The following is a 12797-nucleotide window of genomic DNA, read 5'->3' on the forward strand; positions in this document are numbered from 1 at the left end:
CAGGGCGAGCGGCTCCGAAGACTCGGGAGCTGACTTTCCTTGTTCGCCGGTGCAAAAAGTTGGCCCTGGCTGTGCCGCAATGGATTCCTGCAGCTGGCTGGAAGGCTCCCGGCGACTAGGAAGCTAGACTAGAAAACTCAAAACCAGCGCTCCCCGGAGGTCAACGTAGAGCACCTCCGTTCGGACCAATCCCCTGGAGCGGTCTTTGTCACCTAACCCAATAAGCGCTGTTCTTCGGAGCACCTCCTATCAATCCACCATATGATTGGTTCGCCTTTCTGTTCCGCGGCGTTGCCCCAGCAACTGGGCTATGGACGCGGAGGGGCCTCCAGGCAGCTAAATTCCAAAACCCTGGGGCTCTTCATTCACCTGCCCTGCGGGCCTCAAGCACCATGTCGGTGCGGACTCTGCCGCTGCTCTTCTTGAACTTAGGTGGGGAGATGCTTTACGTCCTAGACCAGCGACTGAGGGCCCAGAACATCCCGGGAGACAAGGCCCGCAAAGGTAAGAGGCCCCCGCAGCCTTGATCTACCCGCCTCATCAACGCACCAAACGTCCCCCTCCAGAACCGCAGCCTAGCACACCCCAACCTCCTCCCTCATACCTACAGGCAGACGGGCACCTGGCCCCCTTCCTCGCATTCCCGTAGCCACACCAACGCCTCTGCGCACTTCGCTTTAACAGCCGGGTACCTTTCCCAAAAGATGCATAGCCCATGCAGTTTGAAGCCCTCGGGAGTCAAATTCTCCAAAAGAGCATTTCCCCACGGAGAAACCTAATACATTGGACATACTTAAAGTGCTCGACTCCCTGGTCTCTGGAAATTCGTCTATTTCCAAAAGTAGTTCCCAGCTGGCAATCAATATACTTTTGGCAGGTATAACCATCCGTTAACCCCCACGAGACGGATGTGGATTCGCCCGTGTCTCTGTCCTACGTACGCTAAAGCCTAGTCATGCTCATTTCAGAAGCCATTCCTAGAAATGTAGGGTCGTAAAATAGCATAGATAAGAACAAAAACATACCTCTTGATTTTGCAAGTGTCGGAAGGGAATTGTGAAAAGACTATTGGGAAGCTTGTAAGCTGCAAAAGTATACCGCGTGTAATTTAGAGAGAAGCAACCACCCCGAACACGCTGCCAGTTTTTCTTACTTCTCGGCAAACAACTGTGTTCACCAAGTTTGCTGGGCTTAAGTATGAACTATTGTACTTCTAGGCAGAGGAGTAAAGGTTTATATGAAGGACAATTGAACACTAATGAAAACACAGTTTCCCCCAAACAGCTCATGTGCCCTCAATTGATGTTAAACATGCATGCCCTGATATTGTGTCTGATTTTGTGTTCATGCATAGACAAAACAAGAGAACTCCCAGAACCCCTTCTTTCCATTCACTTTGAGCTTTGACACCAGAGGACTTTACAAAATGCAAGTATGTCTAGTACCTCTCTCCTTAAAACCTGCAGTCAACCTTCCTCTCCTGTCTAAGTGGAGACCAAGTCCTAGGCAGGACACGTTGGGGCCCTCTGAGTCCTACTCACACCAAAGTGTATGTGTAGATCTTTAACCTATGTCCTTCCCAACTCCATCCTCTTCCCGATCTCCTGTACCATTGACTTCGAGTTCTCGTCCTTAGTCCTGGTCCTTCAGGAGCCTCCCCCTGCCTCACCACATGGCTGGCAGGTTGATACTCAGTTGTTTGTGTGTGCAGTCTCCCCACTGTTTGTCTTACACGTGTTTGTACTTCAGCATCCAGCACTCAGCACCCAGGTCACAATGAATCAGTGCTCAGTGAAGGGCTGCTGAGCAACTTGCCAGTGTCACATGCCGCTGCATTCCTTCCTCAGGAGGCTTCTTTGTGTCTTGCTGCCTGTGTGACATGATTCCACTCAGGCTAATGGTCCTAACGGAGGGGCAGGCTCCATTTCTCTAGGTGGCCTGCATCTTGGAAGACAATGTGAATTAGCAATTTACGTTATTTACATTGTCTGTAAAGGCATACAGGTCTAGGCCCCACATTTAGCTAGCTGCACAATCTTGAGGTGTGACAACCCCTGTACGCCTGTTTCTCTATAAAATGGTGAGAATACACACCTGAGAGCAAAGCTGTAATGTGTGTTTCACGTTCACACAATTAGTAGTTGACGTTGCCTTTCAAGAGGCGGTCTGGGCAAGACTCTGAGTATGAGGAGGGGTCAGGAGTCCCAGGCTGGAGAAAGCCGTCACTGCAGTTAGGAGCACTTACTGCACATTCATAGGGTCCGTTTTCCATTCCCAGCATCCTCTGGGAAACTTGCAACCACCTGCAATTCAATGCCAGGGAATCCAACACCCTCCTCTGGCCTCCCAGAACATGCACATACCCAGACACATATACATAACTAAAAATAAAAATGTAAAAGCCAAGCTGTAGTCGTTAAACCAGGCACTTGGGGGCTAAGACAAGAGGACCCCTGCAAGTTCCAGGCCAGCCTGGTCTACCTTGTAAGTTTTGGGCCAGCCTGGTTATCTAGTAAATTCCAGGCCAGCCAGCACCACATAATGAGACCTTGTCTCAAAAGTACAACATATACATATTATCTTTTCTTACATGAACGACCACTATTTTGTTTTTTTCTGAGATTGGCTCTCATGTGGCAAAGGCTGGCCTGAACTCTGATCCCCCTTTCCCCACCACCTCAGCATTACAGTTGTGTGCTACTATACCAGAAAATGTTCAGAGTGATAGTCTTTCTGGTTTACCTAGACTCTGTTTTATGAAGTCTCATAAAATGATTCCTTTTCATCCACTCACTCATTCTGTGGTTTTGGGCAGATGTCACACCATGTGAGATTCTGGGGAGACAGGATCGAGTCTATCTGTGCAGTCCCTGGAAGTGGGGTGCCGAAGAGTGCAATTCACAACTGATTCTAAAACTCAAGACCCAGCTCTATAATGACAACAGTTCAATACTTGTTTTGCTTTGTTGAAACAAGGTTCGCACTGTAGCTGTTCCAAAACTCATTGAGTAACAGGGATTAAACTGGAATCCACAACAGATGTCTCCCCTCAGCCTCCCAGGTGCTACGGTTGTAGGCAGAAGCCACCACTCATGACTACTGAAACAGTTTCTCAATTGTATCACTACTTCACTTAAACCCAGTGATGGCTAGGCAGTGGTAGACACACCTTTAACCCCAGCACTCAAGAGGCAGAGGCAGGTGGATCTCTGTGAGTTTGAAGCCAGCCTGGTCTACAGACTGAGTTCCAGGACAGCTAGGGCTACACAGAGAAACCTTGTCCTGAAAAGAAAAACAAACAAACAAACAAACAAACAAAACAAAAGGAAAGAAAAAGAACAAAACCAAACGATGATGCCCTCGCCTCAGCTCTTCTCCCATATAGATAACACCGCCACCCAGTTTTACAAGACGAACGGAAGCTGCTTTGCCCAGGGTGCAGAGCTGGTGGGAGGAGTAAGTGACTTGACACTCCAGGCCTTGAGACTCCATATCTCCCACTCCTACCCAGCACGTCCTTAAGTGCTGCTGCACTGGGCCGCCTCATCTGAAGGGACTGTCTGGGAATTTTGTGGAGTTTGGTTGACAGGAAGACAAGGAAGACTTTGAAATGCACATACACACAAACACACATGCACACACACAAACACACATGCATATATCCACCTGGTTTCTTTCTTTTTTTTTTTTTTTTTTTTTTGGTTCTTTTTTTTCGGAGCTGGGGACCGAACCCAGGACCTTGCGCTTCCTAGGTAAGCCCTCTACCACTGAGCTAAATCCCCAGCCCCCTCTTTTTTTTTTTTTTTTTTTTTTTTTTACAGATTTGTTCATTTATTTTATGCATCAGTACACTGTAGCTGTCAGACACACCAGAAGAGGGCATCAGATCCCATTACAGATGGTTGTGAGCCACCATGTGGTTGCTGGGATTTGAACTTGGCACCTCTGGAAGAGCAGTCAGTGCTCTTAACCACTGAGCCATCTCTCCAGTCCCCCACCTAGTTTCTAAAAGAAATGAAATAGTAGACCAGTGGGGCCTTGTAGAAGAGAAAGAAAACAAGACGGCATAAAATTTTAAAAAGTTAAGCGTTGGTCTATCATGGTGTTAACAGTTGGTGTGGCTGCAGCTGGAGCCAGAACCATTGTGGCAGATGGCTGGACACAGGCCTCTAAAACCCTCGTGGACGTTTTGAAGGAAATGGTATTTCTTGAAGCTGTTTTCATTATCTTACACAACTAATTGGTCTCCTGGAGGCCTTCCTTGTTCCCAAAAGGCCAGTACAGACATTGCCGTTTCTCCCACAATGCAACCAGAGTTTAGTGTTGAACAGAAAGGAAGTGAGCTCTTAATGGGGCAGCTTGTGAGAGTTGCCTACTGCTTGTGAGAGTTGTCCCACATTTTAAGCAGCAGGGTGGGCAATAGAAGCCGCTTCTGCCCCGCCCCCACTTCTAGCATCATAAAACCCTCCTGCGTCTTGTTTACCTTCCTCATTATAGGAGAGGAACCTGAGACACAAAGCGTGCGACTGTGAAGTGACCTTTCCGGTTTTTTGTTTTGTTTGTTCTCTTGTTTTTTGTTTTGTTTTGTTTCCCTGAGATGTGTAATACTGAAGGAGTAAATAGCAGTGGGGTTCTGTTCTGGTTCTGATTTAACAGCCAACCCCAGAACCCCTGGGCCCACATCTCATGCAAAGCGTAACAAGCTGGATGGTCACAAACAAGTCATCTGGAGAATACCTGGTCTGGCATTTTAAAGAGGAAAGTAGGGGAGGAGCCAGCCGCTCTCTAGAGCCCTCTGCTGGCGCCGAGTGCCATTACGGACTGGAGTGACTCTGCTTCCTGGTGTTTTCTATTCCGTTTTATCCGCAGCCATCCAAGGAGGGTCAGACACACCTTCAAGAGAATGAAAACTCCCCATCTCTAAATATGTGCAAGCCCGTGATGCTAACACCACAGGGAAACAGTAGATGTTGACACAGGACCCAAAACTCAAATAACTGCTCTAGGAAGGCCAGACAGGACCTGCTTCTCTACCCCCTCTCCAAAAGCCTATGACTTTACCACGCTACCCCCATGAGGAGTACAGGGAACTGGACTTAAAGCCTCATATACACTAGGCTCTCTGTCATTGAGCTGCCTCTAACTGGCCACGTTTAGAACGAGCATCTCACTAGGTTGCCTTGAATTCACTCTGTAGAGCCAGTTAGATCTCAAACTTTTCATCTGCCTCAGCATCCTGTGTCACTAGAATTACAGTCCTGTGCCACAAGGCCCAGCTATCCCTGGGGTGGGGTTGGGAGGGGCTGGGAGGGGGTTCTTCCAGGGGGAGTTTGTCCTTGCAGTGGTACCCACTAGCTTCAGAAGAGCTGTTTGTATTGTATGTTGAGCCTATGCCAGTGTGTGGTGAAAGCATGCATGATTTCAGTGTACTTCAGAGATCGTTTCCAAACCATATAGTGACAAGTATTTCCCAAAACACCATTGATTGTGAAGTGTTTTCCACAGGCAGATGTGTGTGGATCTCTTTATTGGAAGGACTAGGAGAGAGGAAGTAGAAGGAGCCTGTACACTGAACTATTCCTACCAAAAAAAGGAGAAAGGACAAAAGTTGATCTTCAGGGATTAGGGGAGAGATCAGTGGTACACGCTTGCCTACTAAAAAGCACAGGGCCCCAGCTCTGGGATGGGGGTGAGCAGAGGATCAGACTGTACAAAAGGAAAGTCCTTTTCTATCTGTTCTTGGGATTTTTCTTCATTGGGAAGCTAATATTAAAAGCCTGTGTGTGTGTGTGTGTGTGTGTGTGTGTGTATTTTTTTTTGAAACAGTGTCTGACTGTAGACTAGGCTGGCCTGGAACTCAAAGAGATCCACCTGCCTCTGCCTCCCAAGTACTGGGATTAAAGACCACCACACCTGGCATAATGTATGTTTTTATCACATGGGAGAAGCTTCCTCTTACACTAATTTTTTTTATTAGTCATTTATCTATCTTTTACAACTCTTAATCTTTGTAAACTTCCAGTTGAAGGTGGAACATGCACATAAGTCATTTAATTCAAATATAAAAGAGAAAACTCGATCGGCCAGATGTAGTATTTGTAAAGCCTCCATGCGACTAATGTTCTTGCTTCATGAACTGGTGTTTTCTTTTTGTATGCTTCATATAGATGAATGGACAGAGGTGGACAGAAAACGAGGTATGCCATTTCTGGGCTGCATGCGTTGAGTCTGCGTTCACAGGTTCACTTGGTCCGTTGTCAGTGGGTTTTTAAGCAGGACCACTTTAAGTATTGCTAGGTAAGAAATAGGTGTGAGGGTCTCCAGCTGAGACATTGAGTTCCCTTTGGAATGCTTTACTCCAAAGGAATAAACACGTTGTGTAAGACAGAATCGCAGCAGGCTCTGGCAGAGGGGCCAGCCACACTGCATCTGAAGGGCTCCCCACTAACCTCCACCCCAACCCCACCACCATCCTCTTTATGGTGCTGGTGCTGTTCCAAGCTTTCAGGGACAGCTGGGGCAGAAGCTCCACTCCTCAGTACTGCAGTAGTCCTAAAACAGGTCTTATGCTATGACGTAACGGAATATTTGGCTGCGGTCTGAGTGGCCCTCCCGAGCTGTCCCCCTTAGCACAGAGTTGCCTGTTGAGCAACTGAGGAGGATGAAAGCATGTGGCTGCATGGCTGCCAGGAGTGTGGGCAGAAGGCATGGGACCATGCATGCACTGTTGCCTTACGTTAAGTCTGATTGCCCCTCACCCACAACCAGCTGCACACCTAGAAAGGTGGAGGTTTGCTCACAACAAGATTTATGCTTCTCTCAGTCTCTGTGTGTCCGAGGTGCCTGGGAACGGTTCACACCTGTCATGGCCAACCTCAGTGTTTTAAATTCTCTTATCACACAAGATATGCCAGTTATGTATACTTATAATACATGAAACATAATGAGGCCAAATATGATCATGGTGCATTATGTACATGTGTGAAAATAACAACAAAATTCATTATTGTGCCTAGTTAATATATACTAAATTTTTTGGGGTTTTGTGAATAAAATGTATGTATATTTAAAATATGAAAGGCCCACTGAAAGCATTTCAGTATCTTCGATTTTGAATTTAAAGGTGTAGGTTTGTTTTATGTAATTTATTTTATTAATGAAAGAAAGTTTTTAGTATAATTACATAAATTTGACATTATCGTGGCAGGTGGTTTTTGACTTTGTAAATACTCTCCTAATTGTAATGGCATTTACTTAGAATGTGATATTGTGGAAAACAAAAAGCAATTATAAAATCAGCTTAAAACAAATAACACCAGGATAGGAAATGAAGAATTTGGAACACGATAAGCAGAGACAAATAGGGTGAAATATCTATTTAGCAAATTTTGATAAATGGATTTAAGTATGATATGCTAATAGATTACGATATTCTGATTCTGAATTCATATGTGTGTATCATATTCGTGTGTGTGTGTGTGTGTGTGTGTGTGTGTGTGTGTGTGTGTGGTAGCACACACCTTTCTTTATCTTACCACTTAGGAGGCAGAGGCAGACAGATCTCTGTGGGTTTGAAGCCACCTGGTCTACATAGTTCCAGGCCAATCACAGCTACATAGTGAGATGCTGTCCCTGAAGGAAAATAGGAGCCACTAGTAGATTGAGTAGGTAAAGGCTCTTGCTACCAAACCTGACAACCTGGGTTTGATCTCTGGACCCCACTTGGTGGGAGACACACACACACACACACACACACACACACACACACACTCACACATACACACACACTCACATACACACACACAAACTCACACACTCACATACACACTCACACACACTCACATACACACACACACACTCACACACAATTAGAAATAATTAGGCTGGCTGTGGTAGTGCACTTTAGAGATCTATTTTTATGAGTCTGAGTGGTTTTCCTGCAAGAATGTGTACCATATTCATGCCTGGTGCCCACAGAGGTCAAAAGAGGGAATTTGATCCTTGGGAACTAGAGTAACAGATGGCTGTGAGCCACCATGTAAGTGCTGATTACCCAACCCTCGTCCTCTGCCAAAACAGCCAGTGCTCTTACCCTCTGAAGCATCTCTCCAGCCCTTGGTTCATTCCTTTAACCCTAAAACTAGGGAGGCAGAGGCAGGCAGATGTCTTAGGGTTCAAAACCAACCTGGTCTACATAGTGAGTTCCAGATTAGCCAGGGCTACATAACTCTGTCTCAGATAAATAATGCTTTAAAAAATAATGATGATAAAGTGAGACAGAGCCCTTTCTAATTTCAGCTCCATCATTAGCAGCTTGGCTTTTAAACTCTCCCAGATGAAATCTCCCTCTTCAGTGGAATGTGGGGATGAGGTTAATTCAAAGTCGCCTTGGGCCTCAAGTGAGGAAATTCGTGTAGAGTTCTAAGCCCAGTGTCTTAGAACAGGGTAGAGATTCAAAGCATTGTAACCGTGCAGAACATTCCCTGGCTTCTCTCGTGTAATCTTGGCTCCATCGTGTGTAATTCCACAAACAACTGGCTCTGGAGCAGGGGTAACTGATAGGAGCTGAATTACTTCCATCAAGATAATTATTTCATCAGCCTAGGCTCAGAGAAGCCCAATGACGTGCTGGGCTGCCTTTATTGTTTCTCAGCCCTCTTCTGACACTTTTCTTGAGCAATTTTTGCCTCATCCTTTGAGGCCTGGCAGAATCTCAGGTCTGGGTCTCGAGGGCTCCTCATGTGTGTGATTGGTTCGCTGGGGCTTATTTAAAATAAGTGTTCATCTTCTGTCCGATGAGTGCCCAGTCACCAGCCCTTCTGATGTCCCCATGAAAGACCCCTCCCCTCCTGTCTTCATCCTTTTCCTGACCAAATCTGACTCCCCTTTCATTCCGCCTCACAGAAAGAAGGCAAAGCTCATTTGAGTGCCAAAAACCAATGCCAGGTTGGAAGCCTGGTCCCGGCAGGGGAAGAGAGTTCTAGCTGTAGACGCATGTGCCCCTCCCTTCAGCTGTCAGACTGCCGACATTGACAGTGGACTCCAAAGTACTCAGATTTCCCAAAGTCCCGATCTGTGCAGAGGAGAAAGGCTGTACAGCCCTGGCATCAACTGAAGGAGGGACTTGCGTTATAGGAGAGCTCATACAGTTCTGGCCATTTACCTCACAGCTAAATTATCCAATGAACACCATAGCCTTGGTTTCTTCTCTTGTATAAAACTGTGATGTTGCAGAGGAGACTAGGGAAAGTAGACTTTTCTCCCTGGTGTAGGCAAACTATAAATAAATCCATTTTCTGTTACCAAGTCGAATTTCCTCATTTTCGCATTTTAAAAAAGACAAGGAAATCCAAGTGCCTGGTAACAAAGGCAGCCCAGGTGTCTGAGGAAACCTGCTACACAGATGGGAAGCGTGTGCAGTGCACATCTCGGGGCGTAGCTCCTTCCTCTGTGTCAGTGCAGCGGCGTTCATCTTGGGGTCTGGTATACTGCACTCCTGCCTGGGCCAAGTGCTATACAAAGCCAACTGCAGGGGGAAAGATGTCTGTCTCCACACTCTCAGGAGAATGAATGGAGACAAGGTGCAGGGCCCAGCCAGGAAACTTCCATTTCTTCTCTGGGGGCTCATGTGTGCCCTGCTGTGCCCACAGACCTGTGCCCTCAGCTCTCAGCAGGCGAACATTGCTTAGGTCTGGTATGGGAGCCATGGTGACGCATAGCTGTTGCATGTCCCCAGGGAAAAGCCTCATTTTTCTTTTTGCTTTGCCCAAGTCAGTAACAATCGCCTTGGGGTTTTGTCTCTTTTCAAACCAATTTACTTGAGGCTAAGCTATTCTCCTGGATCCTGAATGAGCTCAAAGTCCCTAGAGAAATGACTCCGCTCCTTGTAAGCTTTAACCCAATTGCAGCACACAAGGAATGGTTTACCGTGACTCCTTCCTCCCCAGCCTACATCAACTCTTTCCTTTTTCTTTTCTGGGGACCCTGTGGCTTTTCATTTGTATCTGTTCCTTGAAGATTCTGTCCTTTATATAAGGCTGGGTGAGGAACAAAAGTTAGAAAACCCAATTTATTGCAGATCCTTGCTTTATCTGTCTGAAGCAAACCCAGAAGGATTCATGTATCTCTGAGCATCACTGCGAAGGAGTGTTATCTGGTCATGCTGTGCTGGAGTGTGGATGTGAGGGCACCTGCGTTGGCTGTGGGTCAGTCTGAGGAACAGGAAAGAGTCGATTGAGGGAAAAGTCCAAAGGGCAAGCGTGAGTTTAGTGATTCTATAAGGAATCAGCTGTGTGCATTTATATCTTATTTCCATTGCTGTGGTAAGGCACTGTGACCAAGGCAACATAAAAAGAAAGTGTTAAATCGGGCTTATGGCTTTAGAGTCAGAGGCTGCAGTGGCCAATGAAGGAACAGCTAGGGCCTACATCCTGATCAAGAAGAACAAGGTGGGGGGAGAATAAAGTGGGCCTCTGAAACTTCAAAGCCTGCACTGGGTGGCACAGCTCCTCCAGTAAGGCCACGCCTGTTCAGCCTTCCCAAACAGTTCCACCTAGGGACCAAGTATTCCAACACGTGAGCTTTGGATCCATTCTTATTCAAACCACCACAGACAGATGAGAGGAAAATATACCCCTCCTGCTGTCTGGAGCACTTGTCTATCAAGTGCCAGCTGAGTGTAGCTGTGTGCACTTCCAGTCCCTGCACTCTGAAGGAGCTGGCAAGGAGCAGGAGAAGCTCAAGGCCATCCTTGGCTATAAGCCTTAGTTCCAGACCAGCCTGGACTACATGGGACTCTGTCTTTAAAAAATAAATAACTCTCAACTTCGCTTTCCTCTACAAATGCCTTTAAAATACTACTAATAAAAAGTCCCTGCTCTTTGTTACCTTCGTTCTTTAAAAATTTTCCCAGAGTCGGGCACCTAGCACTTCCACTGCACTCAGCAAAGAGAAGCAGAGTTTGCTTCTTCCAGAAATAACCACTCATGCCAGGCAGTGGCGGCTAATTTAATCCCAGCACTTGGGAAGCAGAGGCAGGCAGATCTCTGAGTTCAAGGCCAGCCTGGTCTACAAGCAAGTTCCAGGATGGCCAAGGCTATATAGAGAAACCCTGTCCCTAAAAACAACAAAACAAAACAAAGGGTGAAGGGAAAGAGGCGGAGGAGGAGGAGAAGGAGGAGACAGAGAAATAAGCACTTGTATTAAGAATTCATTTTAGGGGGGTTGGGGATTTAGCTCAGTGATTAGAGCGCTTGCCTAGGAAGCGCAAGGCCCTGGGTTCGGTCCCCAGCTCCGAAAAAAAGAACCAAGAAAAAAAAAGAAGAATTCATTTTAGGGGTTTTGGGATTTAGCTCAGTGGTAGAGCGCTTGCCTAGGAAGCACAAGGCCCTGGGTTCGGTCCCCAGCTCCGAAAAAAAGAACCAAAAAAAAAAAAAAAAAGAATTCATTTTAGAGGCTGGGGGATGGCTCAGCAACTAAGAATATGCATCGCCCCACACAGTACCTGAGTCCCCAGCACCCATACCATGTGTATCACTGCCTTCTCCAACCCTTGCTACAGGGATTTAAAGCCCTTATTTGGCCTCTCCAGCCACCTGTGTTCACTCATACACAGATAAAAACATAGGATTAAAACTGAAAGATAGGGGGCTGGAGAGATGGCTCAGTGGTTAAGAGCACTGTCTACTCTTCCAGAGGTCCTGAGTTCAATTCCCAGCAACCACATGGTGGCTCACAACCATCTGTAATGAGATCTGATGCCCTCTTCTGGTGTCTGAAGACAGCGACAGAAAAGGACCGAAAAGATGGGTCAGCGGTTGAGAACACGTGTGTGTACTGCTCTTGCAGACGTCCTGAGTTCAGTCTGCAGCAGCTCTGTCAGGCAGACCACAACTGCCTGTAACTCAGGTCCAACGGACCCAGCTCATCTGGCTTCTGTCGGGGACCTACACTCACTAGAACCACATACACATGCTCACACACAAACACACACATAATTAAAATAATACAAATAGATCTTTAAAAATAATCTTTTTAAAAAGAATTCACTTTATATAACAAAGTAACCCTGGTGTCTATGAATATATGTGCTTGATAGCCATATACTCTCCCTGTTACACTAAAATAACTGGTTTAAGAATAATCTGGAGAGGGTATCAGGGTGGCCGAGTGGTCTAAGGCACCAGACTCAAGAAGGGAAAGCCCTTGGTCTTGCCAAGTTGGACCCCCCAATGCAGGGGAACATGGGGGAGGGCAATAAGGGGGATGTATAGAGGGAATACCCGTATGGGGGAGGGGGACGTGGGGAATGGGGGCTTATGGACAGGAAACCAGGAAGGGGAATAACCTTTGCAATGTAAGTAAAGAAGTATATAATAAAAAATTAAAAAAAAAAAAGAAATCCATCCCTTAAGAAATAAAAAAAGAAAAGAACAATCTGGGGAGCTGGAGAGATGGCTCAGAGGTTAAGAGCACTGACTATTCTTCCAGAGGTCCCGAGTTCAAATCCAAGCAACCACATGGTGGCTCACAACCATCTGTAATGAGATCTGATGCCCTCTTCTGGTGTGGCTGAAGACAGCTACAGTATACTTATATGTAATAAATAAATCTTTAAAAAAAAAATGAGAGAGGGAGGAGAGAGAGAGAAAGAGAAAGAGAGAGAGAGAGAGAGAGAGAGAGAGAGAGAGAGAGAGATCTGGAGGGCTAGAGATATGACTCAGTGCTTAAAGCATACACAGAGACCTGTCACAGAGGACCTGACTTCAGTTCCCAGCACCCGTGTCAGGTGGCCTACA

The 12797-nt window shown here is 46.4% G+C and overlaps 1 protein-coding gene across 2 annotated transcripts in view; it reads left to right on the forward strand.

Annotated features, from left to right (window-relative positions):
* Positions 1-310: 310 nt before the first annotated feature.
* Oscp1 (organic solute carrier partner 1) overlaps positions 311-12797 on the forward strand; it is a 30433-nt gene continuing 17946 nt past the window's right edge. The window contains exons 1-2 of one of the 2 annotated variants that reach the window (XM_087549978.1): positions 311-504; positions 6168-6197. In XM_087549978.1, coding sequence (XP_087406104.1) covers positions 393-504; positions 6168-6197 — 142 coding nt within the window. In that variant the 5' untranslated portion in view covers positions 311-392. 2 annotated transcript variants of the gene reach the window in all.

Source organism: Rattus norvegicus, chromosome 5, assembly GCF_021556685.1.
Source record: "Rattus norvegicus strain SHRSP/BbbUtx chromosome 5, alternate assembly SHRSP_T2T, whole genome shotgun sequence".
NCBI lineage: Eukaryota > Metazoa > Chordata > Mammalia > Rodentia > Muridae > Rattus > Rattus norvegicus.